Source organism: Myripristis murdjan, chromosome 10, assembly GCF_902150065.1.
Source record: "Myripristis murdjan chromosome 10, fMyrMur1.1, whole genome shotgun sequence".
Lineage (NCBI taxonomy): Eukaryota > Metazoa > Chordata > Actinopteri > Holocentriformes > Holocentridae > Myripristis > Myripristis murdjan.
This window is the reverse complement of record NC_043989.1, coordinates 25721360-25744468: the sequence shown is the minus strand read 5'-3', so window position 1 is coordinate 25744468 and position 23109 is coordinate 25721360. Positions and strand designations below refer to the sequence as shown.

Sequence of the window (23109 nt, the reverse complement as noted above, 5' to 3'; positions counted from 1 at the left end):
CATCCATTGTTTTATTCATTTTTATTTTTCTTTATATTTTTCTTTTCTTTCTTTATATGGCATATCAGCAGGGAGTCACAAAAAAGATCGGACAAACGTGTAAAATGTTTAAAGACATAAAGACATTGCATCAGCCTAAAAATACATCCCCAGTCCCCGAGGGAAACATGATCCATTCCTTTGGTAAAGAAAAATAAAAGTCTTCCGGGGTTTGAAACATCCTGTTAGACAGGGATCATCAACAGGAGGGATGTGGACTTGAGCTTGTTGAGCCAATTATACAAAAATCACTGCCTCCCCCTTGAAGACTGCAGCCCCTCACTGTGTACCTCAGTGGCATTAGTCATGTTCAAAAAGGACAAGAGCAAAGGATAAGAAGGATAAGAAACGAAAAAGTAGATCTAGATCTTTTCCCTTTGTCCCGTGTGTTTGGTGCGCATTTGGGTCGGATGATATGTTTGTGCGCAATGGCGAGAGGATGCACAGCAGTCCAAACTGTTGTGCATCTATTTGTTTATATGCGACCTCTCTCTCTCTCTCTCTCTCTCTCTCTCTCTCTCTCTCTCTCTCTCTCTCTCTCTCTCTCTGTATTTGTGTATTTAGGGCGATGCGAAGGCTATGTAACCAAAGCAAAGATTATGGCCGGTGACGCGTGTTTGACACTGTTTGGGTGCAACAGACGGTTGAGCATTCGGGACAAGTCTGAGGAACAAAAGCTGATTAAGGCAGCCAGGGACACCGCGGATGCCACGAAGATAGAGACCACTCGCTTTGTGTTTGAGACAGATAAGGTCAGTCGGAGAAGTGCAGTGGCTTCACGATGGAATAGTCACAACATATGCAACGGCAAAAGGTTGGCAACTGTCCGGTGATATATATTACTATGTTACTATCATACTATATTACTATGAAATAGACTGAATTAGTAATGATTAGGCTATATTTTCTTCTAATGGCCATTCTTGCTGTAATCTTAAACATTCTTTACACAGCCATTTTTTATGCAGTATACATGCCCATATCTAATTGAATAACCAAGAGCGGGGACGCGCAGAGTCAGCCTCGTGAAGCAAGCAACAAGTGATCGTGATCAACATTATTGTAGGCTTAAAAGTTAATGTAATAGATAAACCGACACTGACAGTGCTTTTCCTGGGGTTTTACTAATTTCTTATTTTTACTTTTCTTATTATTTTCACTAGAAATGCCAAGAAATATGCTACGTTAAGGTGCGCCTCGAAAACTCCTACTTCCCAACTGGCAATATCAGTCGCGCATTCAAAAGTGCTTTTGGCTGGAAATATTAAGAAATCCAACCGAGTGGGCTACTAAAAGTTGTTTAATCTGACTGATGTTTTATATTGGATATCAAGCGAGACGTACAAAGTTGACAGTGCTAACATAAAAAGGAAATAACAGTAGACTGGCATGTTGGCACTATGCTTAATTATTAACTAAACGTTGTTACATAATAAAGCACCGTGGGCATGATTAAGCCCATGGTGGCATGATGTGCATGGTATGAAAATCCTACTTGCTCAGTTTTGGGTTGCTGTCGTTGTGCTCTCATCTTATAGGCCAATTAATGATATAAGAGTGCAATGCAGGTGTGAACAGGTGGCTTCACGATGCAATGCACAGCTTTGACATCTGACTGTGCTGGTGGCTGGTGATGAAAATGCAAAAACTCCTTCAGGCATTTGGCGAGAGTTCAGGATGATTCAGCTGCAAAGCACCTCCCCCCTCTGCTTGAGCTCTGTAGACTGGACGTACCTGTCCTGACGACTTTCCCATTCGAGAGAACATGCACTGACGTTTGCATCTCTGCTTGGGACATCCTGGGACAATCTTGTCAAAACTTACTCTTTGAAAGACTCGGTTCCGCTCAAGACTGACTCACCCTGGAAAACCAGCTGCGACTATCATCATCATCATCATCATCATCATCATCATCATCATCATCATCATCATCACTACCATTTGACAGAGAAGCAGCTCCAGCCATCGCATTAAGGTTAGTTTTAAGTTTCACCAATATAAAACATGGTAATTTAAGAAATTAAATTCTTATTATTACAGTTTTTCTCAGTTGCTTTGGTGCATTTCTCACATCACTATATACATTTGCACAACAGTTAATGCCTTTCTCAAGTGAATGAAAGTGTCAGTGTCATCAAGATGAAAAGTCCTGACATCACTGTTTATGAACAAGATAGTCAAATGGCTTTGTCATGTTTTCAGTATGACAGTTTACTCTGTAAGTGTTTTCCAATGCAAAAAAAGTCAGGTGACACTTCCTGAAAATGCCCAAGACAGCACTATATACTATTTACACAGCCATTTGACTACAGTTAAGTTACACATTACTGTATTTAGTGAGGTAACTGAGTACAAGACACTTAATATGTATGCTTCACATTTTTACTGCACATGATCTTTGCAATTCTAATTTCTTCACAGCATTGTGCAAAAGAAAAAATACACCCTTATTTACAACAAACATAAACTCCCTTTGGGTAGAGCTGTGCACAACTGTAAACAATATTGCAGTACATACTGGAATTGAACATACAACATGCATAGTACTGTAAATCATTCATGCACATCCAGACGTTCCTGTCTGTCTGGCCACATATTTTCATCTACATCACAGAAAATATCATCTCTTGCAATGCAGCAAGGAAAGTATCTCCTCAAGTGGCAAATCCACCCTCTGCACGGTTGTCTTGCAATCCTATGTGGTGCAGAGTAAAATTACAGTAAAAATGGCAAATCTTTACTGTAACATTACTGTACACTACAATACACTGTAGTAAAGCTGTAAGTCTAAATGTAAAATGTAAAAAGTGACAAGTTCTTGTCCCACTGCAAGCTTCATGTACAAGCTGCTACATTACTGTCCATTATACACACCTGTTCTCCCGACAAAATGTTTGAATGATTGAATTTACAATGGTTCTCCCAACATTTGGCTGCACCCTTTGACCAGCCTCAGCCATTGTGAGGCCGTGATTGACAACATGATCCACAATTGTAGCCCTGATTTCATCAGAAATCCGCCTATGTACTTGACCTCTTCTTCCTCTCCCCCTGTTTTGTCCCCTTCCCCTTCCTCCCCGCATCCTCACCCCTCTACCACGATGGTGACCTTCTATTTCTGTGCCACAGTATTGTAGAAATGGTACACACTATGTCCTGCTTGGTTCATATATGCTTGTAAAGTTGGGGCTCTGAGTGACTGTGGAGAAGTGGCTTATCATTGGTTGCAACTAATGCTTCACACACCCATTCTCATCAGTGAAAGCTGAGGTTCATCTGAGAGAAATTGTTCAATTTAGGAAACATTTTCAGGGGAAAAAAAAGATTAAAAAAAAAAAAAAGTATAAAATTTGCTTGACAGATTTTGACAACTAGTTCAACATTTTTGTATGTAATGACTCAAGCAATGAAATGAGGACTAATAGTTTTATAGGGAATGACTATTCAGCATTCACAAGTATAGTTCATTTTGACTGACATGACATAAGCAAATGATAATGTTATAAAACAGCAGGGAGTTGTATGAAAGCAATTAATGCATGTCCAAAAACATTTGCAATTTGTTGGAAGGAATGAGAAACTGCTATGACGTGCACAAATGACTAAATGTTGTGGGGAAAAACAGAGAACTGAGAAGAACTGTAATAGTGATGTGAGAAATGCACCAAAGCGAAAGAAAAACTGGAACATATTACGGGAAACGTATTGGCCACTGCCTTTTCCTCTGGTCTTGCAGTGTCCTGTTATTCTTATTATTTTAAGGCAGAGAGACAGGCAGTACTTCAGTACACCATGAGCCTGAACGTCCCAGGACTGCTGGTGATGGTGTTCTTCTACCTGCTGGTGCTGGGGACCGGCATCTGGGCCTCGGTCAGGTCCAAGCGGGTGGAGGAGAAGAGCCAGGGAGGTGGGACAGAGATGACTCTTCTAGGAAACCGTGGGATCAGCTTAGTGGTGGGAATCTTCACCATGACAGGTGAGGTCACAATCTTATCATCAGCACTTTGAAGAGACATTGCTGTGACTCAGGCTGTTGTATTCTAGATTTCCTTGTTACTGAATTCCACTGAAAGCGTATTTTGATGAGGCCGTCAGCTGCAGGCCTGATAGATGGTAACCGACAGTGTCTGCAGGGTGTCACTGATCAGACTGATCAAACTTTCAGTTTTTCCAAGGTTTTTTCCCTTGTAAATGTGTGAATTTGTAATCTCAGATTTTTTGAGTTTTTTCTCATAAATTTCTCTCATAAATGTATGACTTTAATGTCTTTTTTAGAATACTACCTTCCTCTTCTGGCTCCATAATTCTTTTTCCCTATAATGACACTAATACTTCACTGTAGGGTTGTGATCTGTTGCTAGAATTGCGTAATACCACATTTCTTTCACATGAGGGTTATGAAATAGCGTTGTGAAATCTAGTCTACAGAACATCATAAGGGAACCAGACAAGATGCTTGTCATACTGAGTGTAGCCTACATGAATAGAAAATTATAAATATGTGTAATATAAACTAAATGTTATTAAAAAGTAGGACTAGTTACCAGAAGTTGTAAGTTCGGCTCAGGAAGGAAGTGAACAGTCTTGAATCACACACAGAAACAGTATTGCAATTTGGTATAAAATGGTACCATGTATTGAAGAAAAATAAAACAAAAATAGCAATATGCAACAGAAAATATCATATGTGTGAAATGGCCATTCAATGTCCTTTAAGAATTCTAACTGAAATTCACAATTTTTAACATAAATTCCACAGCTGTCTTTTTTTTTCCACATCTCAGTCCCAAGCACAAAACATCATAAGCATCTCAGAAATATGCCAACGCAAAACACCTTTCTTGCAGTTTATGGCAAAGAGTCCATGAAAATTGTGTGTTGATGTGTGTGTGTGTTATTGGGCAGAGTTCTTCAGGTTCTTAAAAGAGACTTCTGGCTGCAAGGAGCCTCCTACCAGAACCAGCAGGAGTGAGGCAGAGGCTTGGCTGTAGTTTAATTCAGTTCTGGTAGCTCGTCATCAACCTGGCCAGTTTGCTTTTCAGTTCATTTATTAGGTGACGACATCCTTGCTTTGAACAATGCTTTGAACAGTCCATGTATGAATCTCAAAGCTCTGAAAAAATCAAGAAGCTGGCGCATACACAACGTTGTTTTCTGAGGGCCCAAACATGGCTGACCATGAAACCCATGTAATTTTTTTCCCATTTTTGAGGGGCTGGCATGCCTACCAGTTATGATGTATGACAGATGTTTTTGTATATTCCGAGAGAGTAGGTGGAGGTGTATTATCATACCAAATTTCAGTTTCCTATGTGGTGTAGCTCTTGAGATATTGACACCTGAAAATGGAGGAAAAATAAGGATGCACGAAAATCACACCAAAATCGACACATACTCCCCTCACTAAATTGGCCATATCTCAAAAAGTATCCATCCAAGCAAACTAAAATTTTACATTGTGCCTGTTGGATAAATAAGGAACAACTGGTGAAAATTTCAGAATTTTTTGAGACCCAAGTGCATGGGCCATTTGTTGAAATGACATAGAATGACCCGTGCGCGTGTGTGTGTGTGTGTGTGTGTGTGTGTTTCCTACAGCTACGTTTGTTGGAGGGGGCTTCATCATGGGTCTAACGGAGGCGGTGTACACTCCTACCATGGGACTGACCTGGGCTGTCATGCCATTAACAGCAGCCCTGTCTTTTGTTATTGGTAAGACTGGGCTTAACAGCCATAACAGTTTCACGTTGTGTTCAGAGTCAGCAATCTGTACTTATCTGTTCTTCGAGGTTATTCATTCTATACAATGAACATCAAGACAAAACAAGATAAAAAAAAAAAAATGAAACTCCATTTTCTGTCTCTTCATTAACACAGAAACAAAAAATACAGGTTTACATGAGGAATGCCTGCAGGTATCAGAGAGAGTGAGAACAATTACTGGTCAGTTTAAGGTAGAGTAAGCTATTGCCAAACTGAACATTTGAAGAGCAAACAATGAGGTGTCAAAATATGAAATGAAGCTGCAACAAAGAATAAATTAACTTTCTGCATGAATTATGGTTAGGCAGCAGACAAGTCTGTCGACCAGAGTTTACTGTGGCATACGAGAAACAAGGTTCAACTGCAATAAAAATGCAACAATAAAAAAGTAAAATTCAGAATCCCATCCTACAACCCTAGGGCAAAAAACACTGACTCCAACATGCTAATGCCAAGATTCAGTTATTAATAATCTGGTAACATGGTATGTTACCAGGGTTTGTTCTGTTGTACATTGTATTGGTTCAAGATTTGATGCTTTAGCTTAAGGCAGCCATCGCCATGGACTTTGCCCAGTTTGATCTTTATTGCGTTGTGTTATGACTGGAATCAAAGCCATAACAAAGTGTGGGCCACCACACCAAGTAGATATAATTAACCAAATTTCATTTTAAAAAGAATAAATTCAGCTAACAAACAAGGTGTTAATGATCCATCAGCAAGATCAGCATGAATGCAGAATGCTGCATGGGTGGCAGTGGCGTGTGTTGGATACAGAAGACAAAAGCCAGAGCAAAAAGCTAATAGCCCTGGCCAGGAGAAAAGCTAAAAAGATAAGGGAGTTCTTCCAGTGTTGTTTTTGCCATGTCATTTGTAGACATGCACAGAGCATCCTCATCAAACAGGAGTAGATCCCATGTCCTTGTAGCATTCCTCTCTTATCATAGTCTCACCTTGCCTGCAGGAACACCACCCGTCTCCTGCTTTCCTTTCCTGTGAAATTTGCGAAACTTGTGAAAGTCACAAAACCTGTTCCTCTTCTCATCATCTCTGCCTCATATTCATTTACCATCCCTTCTTCCATTTGTTGGACTTCAGCATCCGTATAAATAAGTAACTAAGTAAGTAAGTGAATAAATAATTAAATATATAACTAAGTTTGGCCACTGAATTGGAAGTATTTATCTGCAAATTCAAAATTGGACTGGTATTCCACCATTTTTACAATAATCCATCAACACCTGCTGGCTGTAGACAGACTGTAGATTGTGGAGGAGATGAACTTCACACTGTCAGCGTTAGAATGTCTACCACAGCAATCATTTGGGAAGTGAGACAAATTGAAGCCCAGGTTTAATTTGAACAGGAATGTCCTTTAATAGATACAAGACTATTTTCACAGTTTTGTGGCATACTCCACACCTGTTGTTCAGCAGGCAACAGAAGGCATTTTAAGTTTTAGTTTTCTTTGGAACCATCTTGTTGCTTTGTAGTATATTTACCTAGTTTGAATCGGAGGTTCAAACCAGGCCATTAAACATCACTTGCCTGATTAAGATCTGCAAGGAACAATGGACTCCAACATGACTATGCTAATGACAGCTATCAAAACTGGGCTGGCAAGAAGTGACACAACCAGTTTTCAGTTGAACTGCATACTGAAATCAGCTCTGCTTGTTTATTAGTCACTTGTTTATCAGACAACGCGATGAATACAATTTTTAAAAATGATATATATATTTTTTTTTTTTTTTTTTTTTTGCAAACTTATTAAAAATACCAAACTGGGCTATCATTTACATGTGAGGACTCTGGCAGCAGCATTCTGGATGAGCTCCATCTGTCTTTTTTATTTTATGAAGACCTGTCCTGCTCACAAGAAACTCATTAACAAGTTTTTCGGTATCTTTTTTTAGATAGAAAACCTCTCATTCTTGCTATGTTTTTAAGGTAGCACTAGGCTAACCTTGTAATTGTCTTGACATGGCTGTTGAAATTTAAGCCTGAGACCACAATTATACCAAGAATTATGGCTTGGATGTCCAAGTAGCTCACCTGGTAAGAGCATGCACAACTTGTACAAGCCCTGACCGCAGTGTCTGGGGTTCAAATTTGAGCTCATGGACCCTTGAGGAACCTCACCTGATTTTTGTTTGCACAGGTTCATAATTACCAATTGACACAAAGAGTGCTATTTTAACAATCTAAGCACATAGGGCCTGCTCACATTAGGGCCATTTGCTCCGTATCGTGCTAAAGCAAAAATTCCCCCCTCCCCAGTCCCCTGCTGGCTTGCTCTCACATTACCTAAAGCCTAATATCAATATTGTTCAAATACATTCATCATGTCTTCCTTTTAACTAGAAGACGTTTTTGTTCCATGGGACATGGGATGTTTATTTACCTTGACAGTTTCGGAGGTAACTTCCTCCTTCTTCAGAAAGGTTCAACTGACAGCTGGAGCGGTACCTGTCAGATCTGGCAGACCAGGCCTGACAAGGTCTGCCGGATCTCCGTGCACACAGACTGCTGTACTTTAATTATAAACCAACTTTTGTTTATACGAGGTTGCAGCAGCACAATGGACAGCAACACAGACAGCATGGTTGATTATTGATTGCGCAACGCGGCCATTCGCCGATAATCACGCTGTGTGCATTAAACAATTTTGCAGAGGCAGAAGCAAAGTTGCATGATTTACGTCCGTGTGCTGAGTACGCGACCGTGCATGTACTCGTGTATGCGCCCGTACCGTGCTGGAGCACACTCCTTCCAACCGTGCCAGAGCGGGGAAAGTGTACTGTATTCAAGCACGGTACAGAGCGATCACACTGGTCAAATAATCCGGATTTTAGGGGCAAACGTGCTTGGGCACGGTACAAACTTGGTAGTGTGAGTAGCTCCATAGTCTGAAGAGCATGGCACAAGTGTGTTTATGTTGTGTCCAAGTCCATTTTTGCTATTTTAACAACAGAAAAAAGGGTTGTTGCATCAGGCACATGGTTCAAAAGGGTTGAACATAGTCTTCTCATTAATCATGGGTGTGTTTTGGGCATAACATGCATTAAAGCAGTCGGAATGCCATCTTCCATTTCCTTTAAAAGCCATGCGTGCTTACACCTTGGTGGATTGCTTTTATAATGGTAGATTTTCCAGACAAGAAGAAGGCTTCTCTGCCAAGGAAACTGATCCACTTGTGCATGAAATGGAAGCACATGAGCAGATCATCCATGGCAACAGCAGGATTCAATCAAAACTCCCTCAGATGAAGCAGGTGTCCGTGTTTGTGGAACAATGCATAGATAGTAACGGCACTCACCCCCATCCTGATGAAGTGCTTTGAGAAACTGGTTCTCCAGCACATAAAGAACAACATCCCTGCCAGTCTGGACCCTCAGCAGTTTGCATTCAGAACCAACAGATCCACAGAGGATGCCATCTCCACTGCTCTCCACTCAGTCTTCACTCACCTGGAGAAAAGCAGCACCTACATCAGAATGCTGTTTGTTGACTTCAGCTCAGCTTTCAACACAATCTCCCCCATGAAGCTGATTGGAAAACTGAACACTCTGGGCATCAGTACCACTCTCTGCAACTGGATACTGGACTTCCTCACAAACAGACCCCAGTCAGTTCGGATTGGCAGTCTCTCCTCCTCCACTCTAGTGCTCAACACCGGAGCTCCCCAGGGCTGTGTGCTCAGCCCCCTCCTGTTCACGCTGTACACCCACGACTGCAAGCCCCGACATGGAGAGAACTCTATTGTGAAGTTCGCGGATGACACAACCATCATCGGCCGGATTTCTAACAATGATAAGTTTTCATATTGGGAGGAAATCAACCATCTTGCAGAATGGTGCACAGAAAACAACCTACTGCTCAACGTTAGCAAAACCAAAGAGCTGATAGTTGATTTTCGAAAAAAGGAGGCAAAGACACACAACCCTGTCTACATCAATGGAGCTGAGGTGGAGCAAGTGAGCAGTTCCTGGGAATCAACATAACAGAGAACCTGACATGGACTTCACATATCTCTGCCCTGGTTAAAAAAGCTCAGAAACGGCTGCATTTCTTAAGGAAACTTAAGAAAGCAAATGAATGAATGAATGACAAGTAAGGTGCAGAGTAAACAAACAAATAAGCAAACCAAAAGCACAAGTATACAAGGAAATGCAAAATGTCAAAATGACAAGTAAGATTTTTTTTTTTTTCTCAGTAATCTTTCCTAAAAAGATAGGTTTGATATGGACCCTGTGGTTATTTATTACTGAAGCATCCAGACTCTTTAAAAAATATTTACAGTTTTTTCAATCACTTTTTCCAGTATAATGGAACTGGGGTCCATTTTGTCGTCATCTTCACCTCCAAACCACAGCAGAAGTTTTCTTTTGCAAATGTGCTCATACCTTTTCATTGGATTCACACATTTTTCACGCTCTTTTGCACAACACTTCTCACATGTGTCATTTACATGGCCCTGACTCCATTGACTTCACTATGGTAGTAAAAAGCAAAACATCTGCTCACAGCTAATAGAAATGACCTTCATCACTGTGAAATCACTAGTCCACCTGTATCACTACCCTTTCCACAAATCACCATTCACCAATCAATCAGGATGCACCTACAAAAACGGGGCCTATAAATTGTATTCTATACTTTTTTTTTTTTTTTCAACTCCTTTGAGTTTTTCTGTGTAATACTGTATGTGAATTACAGTATTTCAGTTTTTGCCATACAGTGAAATTTCACTTAAAAGTCTTTCTGAGTTTGGATGCAGTTCTTTACTGTAAGTTCACATTTGAATGAAGCACTCACTAAAAGTACTCTGTAAGTTTATTTTCATGTCATAATTGAATGAATGGAAGCCAATGGCTCGATAAAAGGGAAGAAAAATATTATCATATTATAAGAGTTCTAAAATAAGACTGCGTAGAGAAGATTAGAAGTGAGGTATATACATTTTGTAGATATTAGGCCCAACATGCAAACTCACTGGTATGGTTCTTTAATGGCACACCATACCTATCCTATAGTGTTAACTACTCTAATTTCACATTACCTTATTATTCAATTGATGCGTTTTAGTCCATCTCTGCAACCCAGGGATATGTATTCACTATTCAGCCCAACGTATTTATCCCCTACTCTTTCCAACTCTGCTGTCATGCCTTAAAATATTCTGCAAAATTTGACAATGATGTTTCTGTACTACTCCATAGCTATGGCCACTCTAATACACTGATGTAAATCTCTTCTTTTGTGGTTCAATTATTATCACTGAAGGTGGACTTTTCTTCGCCAAGCCAATGCGAGACAGAAAATACATAACATTGATGGACCCGTTCCAGATCAAGTATGGAAACATCGTCAGTGGAGTCCTATCTGTGGCACTGCTCATATCTGAAATTATCTGGGTGACTGGAACGCTTATTGGCTTAGGTAAGTGACAAAATTTGACATTTTTTTTTAGGAAAAATTACAAAACAGATACTGCACAATAAAGAACAGGCGTGATTTGAAGAAAATGATTTTGCTTTAAAATCAAGTGCTAGAAACATGTTGAGGAGTGATGTGTCTCATCCCTGGTTAACTGACATGAATTTTTCTCTTGAGCCATTTGCTAGTTAGTAGTAGTTTAGTAACATGCTCTGAATTTTAATTCAACCACACAAAAACCAACATCACTGACAACAAAAGGAAATGACAAATATTCATTGATTGTACTTTTTTTGTACAGAAAGGAAAAAAAAAAAAAAAAAAATGACAGTCGAACTCATTTACTGTTATCTGTCAAATAGGAAACATTTTACCATTGGTGATATGATTCTTATAGAAATGTGCATGTGGTTTATTGTTTGTATGGGGTTTTCATGGGGTTTATAGAGCATTGTATGTTTCAAGAATTTTAAATACCAGTTTTGCACTTTGAAATTTGTTCTAAGTCAGAGACATCATAGAATATAATAATCCAGACTAGTTTAATCCAGATAAGAGAAAAAAATTAAAAATTAAAATCATCTTTAACTTGTTAAAAGCTGATGTTTATGTGAGGTAGATGAGATGAAAGAATCTATCACACTACTAAGCATTTACTAAATGCTAAATTAACCAAGCAAACAGTTATTACAAAGTACTAGCAAGTGTGTGTGTGTGTGTGTGTGTGTTATTTTTGTAGGTGCATCCATGAGTGTGGTTCTAGATATGTCCTACTCTGTTTGCATCTGGATCTCCGCTGCAGTGGCTATTATCTACACATTACTGGGAGGCCTCTACTCTGTTGCGTACACAGACATCATACAGCTAATTCTTATATTCATCAGCTTGGTGAGTTATGCGGCCAAACCTTCTACCTACACTCGCTCTCGGTCCTTTAACTCTGAATCAGCAAGCCATTTCAACAGTATGTTTGTAACTGCCTCTACCGGTAACAGCCTTAACCACAAAGATCTATGTGTAGATGACCTGCTGGACCGTTTCGACAGCACTTGCCTGTCAATCCTTGATGAAATTGCCCCCATCAAAAATAAACGAACCAAACAGAATGCCCTCCCGTGGCTGAATGAGCATACTAGGGGTATAAAGAGGCAACGCAGGAAAGCAGAAAGGAAATGGAAGAAGGATAAACTAAAGGTCTCATTCGATAATCTCAAAAATCTCATGTGTGCCTATCAACAAGCTGTCAAGCAAGCAAGATACTCATACTTTTCTAGTCTTGTAGCAAGTAACTGCCACAACCCCAGGGTTCTATTTCAGACAATAAACTCTGTGGTTAACCCTCCACCTAACCAGCCGATTGAAGCCTCTACTGAAAAATGCGAGCAGTTTCTCCGCCACTTCATCAATAAAATAGAAGACATTAGACGTCACATCAGTCCTTTGCCAAGAAATCTTTCCACCCTTGCAGAACCATCCATAAATCTGTTTCATTTTAAGCAAATTTCTTTGTCAGACCTAGAGGAGTTAACCTACCTTCTGAATTCCTCCACTTGTCAGCTAGACACCATCCCCACTAGGTTTCTCAAAGAGGTATTTCAGACAGTCAGCCCTCAAATTCTGTCTATTATCAACTGTTCACTAACTACTGGCTCCTTCCCACTAGGCTTCAAGAAAGCCATCGTCCGTCCTCTTTTAAAGAAACCCACCCTTGATCCCTCTGATTTAAACAATTTTAGACCAATTTCAAACTTACCTTTTTTATCTAAAATTCTCGAAAAATGCATTGCATCTCAACTTATCACTCATATGAACAACTGTAGTATCTTTGACAAATAACAATCCGGATTTCGCACACATCATAGCACAGAAACAGCTCTTATTAAAGTTACAAATGACCTATTGCTTACTGCTGATTCTGGGGCCTGCTCAATCCTAATTTTACTAGATTTAAGTTCTGCATTTGATACTGTCGACCACGAAATCCTTTTAAGCCGTTTGGAAAATCATGTCGGCATTAAGGATACCGCCCTTGCATGGTTTCACTCGTATCTCTCTAACAGATCCTTTTCGGTGGTGATGGGAGATTTCTCCTCATCCGTAGCTCCTTCCTTATCTGGTGTTCCCCAGGGATCAATTCTCGGTCCTCTGCTCTTCTCCATATATATGCTTCCTCTAGGTGAAATTATTAATAATCATCATATCAATTTTCATTTTTATGCCGATGACACGCAACTTTATCTTCCACTTACTGGCAATAACACTGATGACTGTGCTAGAATTCTCTCCTGTCTTTATGATATTAAATGTTGGATGTCTCAGAATTTCCTCCAGCTGAATGAATCTAAAACTGAATTCATTTTACTCGGTCCCCCCAGCCAAACCAGCAATCTAAAAAAGAATCTCGGCTCACTATCTTTAAATTTCAAACACTCTGCCCGTAATTTGGGCATCGTTTTGGATTCAGAGCTGTGCTTTGAGCAACAAATTACAAAAGTAGTTCAGTCCTGCTTCCACCAAATAAGAAATATTGCTAAGGTAAAGCCCTTCCTCTCTCAAGCAGATCTTGAAAAAGTCATCCACGCATTTGTTTCCTCTAGACTGGATTATTGTAATTCTCTGTATGCAGGACTTAGTCAAAAGACCGTATCCCGTCTCCAGCTTGTTCAGAATTCGGCTGCACGGCTTCTAACAAACACTAGAAGACAAGACCATATAACACCTGTCCTTGCCACCCTTCATTGGCTACCAGTTAAGTTTAGGATTGATTTAAAAATTTTACTTATTACTTTTAAAGCCCTTCATGGCCTTGCCCCCTCTTTTATCACAGAGCTACTTGTACCCTATGAGCCTAGTCGCTGCCTACGCTCCTCAAGGATGACCCTTTTAACTATTCCCACAGCCCGCCTAGTATCCAAGGGTGATCGGGCTTTCTCTATCAGAGCCCCACAGCTCTGGAACTCCCTGCCTGAGGAGCTAAGGTCAGCTAACTCATTGCCCTCTTTTAAGTCACACCTCAAAACCTATTTTTACAGGAAGGCCTTTTTAGAGTAGCTCTCTCTTGCTTGCCACTTTTATTGCTGTATTTTATCTTGTTTTATTTTATTGTATTTACTTATTTATTATTTATTTTATTTTATGTCAACACTCCTGACTATGTTTTTTGTTGTTGTTGTTGTTGTTGTTGGCGTTGCCTGTATTGTTTTATCTGATCTGTAAAGCACTTTGTAACTGTGTTTTGAAAGGTGCTATACAAATAAAGTTTATTTAAAGTTTATTACAATGTCCTTACCAAATTGGAAGGTCTCGTGTGTAAACTGCACAACTGGGCATTTGGGGGCAAGTCACAGAGTGAAGCTCCATACTCTGCCAGGAAAGAATATGTTCTTAGCTCCAAATGAAATTGTTCCAAAACCACTGAGAAGACACTTTTGCCTGTAATGTAATTTGCCATGTTGAATCTACATGCTACTGAGGGAGGTATGAAACTCACCATGTCACAGAACATATTATGTGCATTATGCATTTTCATGTCAAATGTTTATGTCAGTTCTTTGTCTCTCATGTAGTGGCTGTGTGTCCCATTCGTCCTGATGAACCCTTCATCAGAAAACATCACCAAGACCGCTTTCAATTTCACCTTCCAGGCCCCCTGGGTCGGTACAGTAGATGCAGACAGAGCCTGGAGGTGGACTGATAATTTCTTACTGTTGGTAAGGTCTACAGTGTTTGGTTTTCAGGTCTAGCACATGTCACAGTTCATGAGAACTGCAGTATATTCCTCACAGTGCATAAATACTTGACTGACTAATAAAATAACATTGTGTGTAGAGGTGGCTTGTTTATCCTAATTCAGTGATAAATGGACTACTTTCTTAAGCCTCCACTCTGCAAGGCAACAACAACAACAAATAATAATACTTTTATTTATATAGTGCTTTTCAAAACAAAGCACTTTACATAAAGACAATACGCAGTTTTTACAAGTGACAAAGTGACTTGAAAGAAGACAGTGTGTTAGCTTCTCTGATCTCCTCCAGCAGGCCACTCCACAACTGAGGGGCCTGATTTTTAGAAATTTTTCTTGGTTGGAAAAAACAATTGGCCAAAAGATTTAATATGTTGGTCGAAGATGTGGTGGTTATCAATGATAATTCCTAGGTTTCTGCAAGTTATAGCAATGTTGAGAGGGGACCAAGATTAGATTCAAGATGGGAGGAAATGGAAGTCTGTGATGAATCTGGATCTCTGAGATAATAATCTTAGATTTTTCTCAGTTAAATGGTAAAAATTTGGTGCCATTCAGTGACTGAGATCTGCAGTGCATATGTAGAGGTTGTTTTATTAATTGGTGTCATTACTTTCAAATGAGAGTTATAATTGACTATCATTGGCATAGAAATGGTAACTGATATTGTGTTTTAAAAATATGCAGCATGTTGTATAATAGGAAATAGTAAGGGCCCGAGAATGGATCCATGAGGAACTCCATAGTGTTGATCTACTGGAGCTGATAAATAATTCCCAATTTCCACACAAGATAAAAAAAAAATAGAACCAATTTAAAAACAAACCTGAAATGTCCACCCAATTTTTCAGATGTTCAATTAAAATCCTATGATCAACAGTTTCAAAAGCCACAAACAGCTCCAACAGGACCCATTCAGTGTGTTAAGGACCACAGTCAGTTGCTAAGAGAAGATCATTTAAAACATTAAGGAGTGCAGCTTCTGTGCTATGGCCTGGCTAAAATCCAACTGAAATTTCTCAAAGATACCATTACCATTGATGCAAGAAGTTATAAACAAAGGGGTACTTGTACATTTATTACGAATACCAGTTAATCATTCTCACAGAGATTAATGGACATTGACATACGTATGATAATGCTGCACATTTGAATTTTTTTTTTTTTTTTTTAATTCAGAACCAAATACTAGTTGAAACTGAAAGACTTGATTTTGAGGTAACAGGTCTGAATGTTTTCTGTGGAGAATATGATCAACAGGTTTGTGAAAATTGTAGCTATAACATAATTATATAATTCGTTTTTGGCTTTTTGAATTTCAAGGATGTTTTTTGCATGCCCTTTCGTCAATACAGATTCTGTCTTTCAATTTGTTAAATGAGTAATAAGGCTCAAGGTAAGAAAATTTACTAAGAGTGGTTTCCATCATTTTCTTTTGAGGCTTTGGGTAACCTGGGTTATCAAGACTTCCACCAGAGGACGCTGTCAGCCTCCTCCTCAGCCACAGCCAGGGTCACCTGCTTCGTAGCAGCCAGCATCATCTTCACCTTTGGAATCCCCTCTGTGTTGATTGGAGCAGTGGCAGCATCAACAGGTACAAAACATTTATGTCAATAGAATAGAATAGAATAGAATAGAATAGAATGACACAATTGTTATACTTTTTTCATGACATTTCATGTGTTCATGGAATGTCATGACAATCTAACCCACTAGATTGTGAGATATCATACTGACATTTTGGCTTATAGTCCAGCGGGTATGCGAAAAATCGTGCACTTCACGATACAAGCATGAAATTTGGCACAGTGTTAGAGCATGTCCTAAGGATCATTTTTGGCTATAGGGCCATCGCAGATTTGTCCCGTGGTAACCGTGGCAACCGTTTTTCAAAATGGCTGCCACCTGCTGTGATTTTACCTGTAACTCAGGTTCTAGACCACCTAGGATCTTGGTCCTGGTGGCTAATCCTACATTTTCAAGGATGAGGAATACAGTGGTACAATTTACAACATGCTAGCAACTACCTAACTACATATTTCCGGCATTCAGCTAATTAAATAATAGTAAAAACCATCAAAATATGTATTTCGGTAGAGTATACTGTACATGTTTTCTAAGATGTTGACAGATATGCCATGAAATGTGTGGGTTATGGTAATGGCCAAAGTGGAACTATACAGCAGTACAGAGACAGGATACCATTTAGCCTAAAGGCATATTTAATAAAGCCAAAGAGGAAAGAAAGTGTGACAACACAAAGTTGTGTATGATGACACAGTCCACCACAGTGACAAAGGGCAGTGCGCTGAAGTGCTGCCTCGGCACATTTGCATCTTCCACAACACCTTTTTCCAATCACAGCGGAGGAGGTCGCGACATGCCAGGCTTGCTTCTGGTCGTGTGGTCCAGTGAACTTCCCATCCACCTGACAGAATCAGAATCAACTTTGTTGTCACATGACACATTTTACAGGTGTAAAAAAGTGGGTTAAATTATTCATTCATTCATTCATTCATTCTGTGTCCTTCCTCTTCCACCTCCAGTCACCTGGGGAGGGGAGTTCAGGGACTGCAGCCATGGCCTGTCCCCAGCAGTGACCAGCCTGGTAGGCTGCCCTCTTTGTATGTTGTGCTGCTTGTGTTGGGGGGGAGTCCACCAATCGTTCTACCTTTTTGGGTGAACAGCTGCTTCTGTGATTCCTGGCTGCTAGTGCGGTCATTCAGGAATACCACAAATCACTCAAGAGGCTCCATCCACTCATCTACAGAGTCTGGTGTGGTAGCCAAGGCACAGAAGGCACGAGTCACATCACTGAAGTTCTTCCATGTATCCCATGTCGTCTTCTTGCCCCTGCCTCCAAATGATTACACAGTGTCACAACCAGTAAAGGCAAGCAGCATGATGAGTGCTGATTACCTGTTTCTCAGTGGAAGGGGATGTAACACAAGTTGCCAGGAAGGAGAACAGCTTTGTTCTCATCAATTCGTAGATACTCCAGGAATGGCACTGGATGGCTCAATGTGTCAACAAATTCCCTTCCCTCTCTTGCTGCATGTTTCAGCCCTCAGCATTTCCAGTCAACCAGACAATACCCCACAAAATTTCCCATGAAGAGAAAAAAAAGCCTCCCTCTAATTGGCTGACCTCCAAGAAAAATCCAAGTCTCAACAGTCCAGTCAACCAGACAATACCCCACAAAATTTCCCATAAAGAGAAAAAAAGCCTCCCTCTAATTAGCTGGCCTCCAAGAAAAATCCAAGTCTCAACAAGAAAATATCATTCCTGAAGAATGACTGTTCCTTGTTCTCGAGGCTTGGACTGGAGGCCAGCCAATTAGAGGGAGGCTTTTTTTCTCTTTATGGGAAATTTTGTTGTCTGTTCATGCAAAAAGGTAGAACGATTGGTGGACTCCCCCCCAAACACAAGCAGCACAACATACAAAGAGGGCAGCCTACCAAACTGGTCACTGCTTGGGACAGGCCATGGTTGCAGTCCCTGAACTCCCCTCCCCAGGTGACTGGGGGTGGAAGAGGAAGGACACAGAATGAATGAATGAATGAATGAATGAATGAATGAATAATTTAACCCACTTTTTTACACCTGTAAAATGTGTCATGTGACTGTCCTGCTGTACTGTTCCACTTTGGCCATTGCCATAACACACATGCATTTCATGGCATATCTGTCAACATCTTAGAAAACATGTACAGTATACTCTACCGAAATACATATTTTGATGGTTTTTACTATTATTTAATTAACTGAATGCCGGAAATATGTAGTTAGGTAGTTGCTAGCATGTTGTAAATTGTACCACTGTATTCCTCATCCTTGAAAATGTAGGATTAGCCACCAGGACCAAGATCCTAGGTGGTCTAGAACCTGAGTTACAGGTAAAATCACAGCAGTTGGCAGCCATGTTGAAAAATGGTTGCCACGGTTACCACGGGACAAATCTGCGATGGCCCTATAGCCAAAAATGATCCTTAGGGCATGCTCTAACACTGTGCCAAATTTCATGCTTGTATCGTGAAGTGCACGATTCCATCAAAATATTGCGCGTAGCTGCTGGACTATTAAGGGTGCTGCTTTAGGAAAGATAGTAGTGACACCACTAACATGTAAGCATGAGTAAGTTCAACAAATTCCTCAGCAATCTGTCTGTTTAGAGACACAGTATGTATGTATTCAAGACAAATATTTGGCCTGAGGACAACGCTAGAGGAAACACATGGGGGTAATCACTATCTGTCTATTTAGTGAAATGTAATGAGTTGATTTCCATGACACTTGATGAGTGCATTCATGTGACAGTTTTATCTGAGGGTGGTGCTAGACGACCATAAGGACACCGAATTTGACAGGGTTCATATTCATCCTCTGGTTATCATGTATGTGCACACCAAATTTCAGGAAATCTACCCAGTAGATTTTGAAACATGTACAATCTAAATTTTTGCCTGATAGTAGCACAAAACGGAAGGGTCATGAGCTCACCAAATTTTTCAGGGTTCATCCTCTGAGGAGCATGAATGTGATAATCCAATGGCCAAAAACAGATTTTCAAGACATGTTTAATAGTTGATTGGACAGATTGACACATATGATATGTTATACCAAAGTTGGGCTGCCTCTGCCAGGAGGTTGAGATTTACCATCCAATCAGAAATGGTTTCAGGACCATAAAATCAATGTTTTGTAATGGCCATCTCCATCTGCATACTTATTGAAATTCTGTTGAAAACATGTGGTCTGTATGAAATAGAGCAGACCACAAGTGCAAAAGTAAGAATGTCAAGGATTTTAATATTTTATGCATGAGGAAGGGTCCAAGATCCCTCCAAAACTGTTCCTCAGACAATACAGGAACAGGCTCAGTGCTGTTATTCTCTCCAATGAGGCTTCACCAGGCAAGAGAATTATTTTGAAAACTATGTTTTGGAGGAAAAAATGTATCACTTTTGTGTGTATTTTTTGTGTTTGAATAATTACTGTGCTTACATAGATGCATATGACTCCTCTATATGTTTGAGCCGATAATGTGTTAATGTTTTACATTAAGTTTTGTTCATTTTAATGAAGGGTACTAGTGATTTTTTCTGTATATGTTCTTGTTTGGGTCTTAGACTGGAACTTGACCTCATATGGTTCCCCGTCTCCATTTGAGCGTGGGGAGGCTGGTCTCGTCCTGCCCATCGCCCTGCAACACCTCACCCCAAATTACATCTCCATCATTGGCATTGGAGCCGTAGCTGCCGCTGTGATGTCATCAACAGACTCGGCCCTGTTGTCTGCTGCTTCCATCTTCTCAAATAACATTTACAAGAACATCTTGAGGACCAAGGTAAGATGGAGATGGGAGGAGGGGGATTCCAAATTTGTCTTTGGAGCTCCCTCTGATGCTTAGACGTAAGGAAGACAAAGAATGGACTCAAGAGTTTAAGAAAGATCTGAATGTGAGAGGAAAGCCCAACCTATTTCATCCTGTGTCTCCTTTTTGTCTAGGCATCAGAGAGGGAGCTCCAGTGGGTGATCCGTGTCACCGTGGTGTTGGTGGGTGTGGCTGGCACAGCACTCACCTTCCTGGACAACAGCATCATGGTGTTCTGGATCCTGGGCTCCGACATAACCTACACCATCATTTTCCCTCAACTTATCTGCGTCCTCTTCTTCAACTTCTCCAATGGCTATGGCTTTATCATGGGCTTTGTGGCTGGGACGCTGTTGAGAATTTTGTGCGGAGAGCCAACATTTGGGTTGCCTGTCGTCCTCCACTTCCCAGGGTGCACTTTGGAGGATGGTGTTTATGTCCAGCACGCTCCCATCCGGACCATCTGTATGCTGACTGCCATCTTCACCACTTTGTTGTTCTCCTACCTGGCATCACTCCTCTTCAACAGCAGGCTGATTCCTGAGAAGTGGGATGTATTCAAAGTGAAAACCCAACAACTACCACAGGACCTAATTTTAAGTAATGGCACCACCAGAGCAGACAAGGATCAGGAATCCAAAGTCCAGAATGAGAGTTCATTCATGCTAGATACATGATGTTGAAAACAAATGATCTGAAAGAGCAATGTTTTGTAGGATGCAACATCATATTTAAAATAATTAATCCCTAGTTTTATTCTAATGTTTGCTCTTTGTAAAATAAAAATTATCTCCAGCTTCTTGGCCACACCCTGTGCATGAGCTAAAACAAACTTACTGGGGTGTGAAGAGTTATTTTGGATTTTTTGAAATGGGACAGTATGAGGTTCTTATCCATAGTTAGTGTATTGCGAACAGTGGATGGCGGTCGGCACAGCCCCAGTTTGGAGAAGTCAGCAGAAGAACATGGGCTTGAAGTCTAGCAATGTACTGTTGAGGATGGGGGCAGAAGCCGAACATGTTTTAGCCACCCAAATTAAAGACACACCCAAAAAGAAACTGTATCAGTGTAAGTGTATGCTATATTTAGAATATTTTCACTGCTCTACTTTGCCATCAGACAGCCCTTCTGCTTCCTCTTCCTGCTGGCTTCTCCCAACTGGGTGTGTGCCAACTACCATGTACTGTTGGCTTCTCTGGGACCGGGCCAGATCTCAGTGGTAGCGACCCAGTAGACCACCAGGCACACACACACACACACAACCCACCCCCCTGCCTGGCCCTGGTCTCCTTGTTCTGATCAATGTGCCTGTATTACTGTTAGGATGATCTATAGGGATGTCTTGAATCACTACATGTCTTGCCCCTCACCTTGGGCCTCTCTGCCTTGGGTGACCTTACCCAGAACAACAAGGTCCAGACGGCACAGCTCCCAGGATCACAGGTGCAAACACTATGATAAGGCTGAAAGTCCAGGAGGGGTGAGCACAAGTCTAATATTCCTATACTTAATAAGTGCTGTGCCACTCGTCTTCATGATAACTAAAGCAGATGTTGAACTTCTGTTAAAGTTTGCATACCACAAACTTCTTTTAAAATTATATATGAATAAAAACTGTTAATTTCACCCTTGTTTGCCCCAAACGACTATAAATGGAGAGATCTCTGTCTGTATGTGTATTTGTGGCTCTGTTATTTCCACGACTGTTCATCACACTGCCTACAAACTTGACAGGTGTTTTGCTGTGGACCCTTTGGAGTGCAGTGTGGAGTATGAGTATTTATGTGCAAAAGCTGCAAATCAGTTTTATAATGTTATACTGAGCACGATGTTGATGAACCGTGAAAGGCAGGACTCAAATGCAAGGACACTGGAGCAGCTGGACAGTCTACAGTGCACACATACTTGCAGCTTTACACAAAACATGCCAATATATTTCTGTGCTGTCACCCACAGGTTATTATCAGAATGGAGCAGTACACCATTACCCCAGACTAATATTATCGGAGCAGAGAACCAAACTCAGTGTACAGATTCACCCCGAAGCACCGTTAAACATCTTTTCAAGTGTTGCTGAATAAACCTAAAACAATAGTTACTCTATTTACAATGGTGGTCCAGCACCCAATCGTTACTTTTTTGTATTTCCTCAGTCAGGCACATGATGCTTCAGTGCATCATGTGCCTGAACGTCCCGGGACAGCTGTTGATGGTGCTCTTCCACCTGCTTGTTTTTGTGTTTTACATGTGCCACTAAGTGATTCTGTTCTCCCACCTTTGAAGAAATTGCGGCCAAGTGTTGATAAGGTGTGAAGGTCCTTCATTAAACCAGCAGTCTCAGTTAAAACACAGCAACTGGGTCAAGTTACCAATTTGCTCTGTCCCATAGTGACTCACTGATGTGGTCAATATTGGACTACTTCTTGCCCGAAGGATTTTTTTTAGTTTAGGTAAACATTAAAATATCAAAATATGGAGCGTGCCATGCAGTCCATGTGCCCTGCACAGTTGTTGGTATCTTTAAGACATGCATTTAAACTAACCTGAGACACAAAATATTTTGAGCTTTAACCTTTTCGACTCTTTCGATCGAAGCCAATCACAAAATATATTTCCATAAAATTAAGCGGTGCTCTGAAAACATGGAGCAGAATGTGTTCTCCTTCCTGACCAAGAACCTTAATGTCTGGTTACCAAGACGGGCCAGCCGTCTATCTCTAAGAAAGTCTTGGTGGACTCAAACTAATTC

The 23109-nt window shown here is 40.5% G+C and overlaps 1 protein-coding gene across 5 annotated transcripts; it reads left to right on the top strand.

The window, feature by feature from the left end:
• The first annotated feature begins 711 nt into the window (after positions 1–711).
• Positions 712–22612, top strand: LOC115366962 (high-affinity choline transporter 1-like). 5 transcript variants are annotated; one of them, XM_030062636.1, is made up of 10 exons: positions 712–853; positions 1874–2014; positions 3802–4015; positions 5638–5751; positions 11089–11244; positions 11981–12129; positions 14808–14951; positions 16427–16580; positions 20116–20333; positions 20495–22612. In XM_030062636.1, exons 3-10 carry the CDS (start codon positions 3832–3834, stop codon positions 21035–21037), a joined length of 1662 nt encoding a protein of 553 aa, XP_029918496.1. In that variant the 5' UTR covers positions 712–853; positions 1874–2014; positions 3802–3831; the 3' UTR covers positions 21038–22612. The 5 variants fall into 5 exon arrangements, with proteins under 5 accessions (XP_029918496.1, XP_029918494.1, XP_029918495.1 ...); XM_030062634.1 differs by having other exon boundaries at positions 744–853; positions 1697–2014; XM_030062635.1 differs by having other exon boundaries at positions 745–853; positions 1578–2014; positions 3806–4015.
• The last annotated feature ends 497 nt before the right edge of the window (positions 22613–23109 follow it).

Bases quoted from the DNA above. Each gene is read 5' to 3' on its own strand.
- LOC115366962 (XM_030062636.1), top strand. From the start codon at position 3,832: ATGAGCCTGAACGTCCCAGGACTGCTGGTGATGGTGTTCTTCTACCTG. The intron at 4,016-5,637 runs GTGAGGTCACAA...TGTTTCCTACAG, and splicing joins GGGAATCTTCACCATGACAG to CTACGTTTGTTGGAGGGGGC. The intron at 5,752-11,088 runs GTAAGACTGGGC...TTATCACTGAAG, and splicing joins AGCCCTGTCTTTTGTTATTG to GTGGACTTTTCTTCGCCAAG.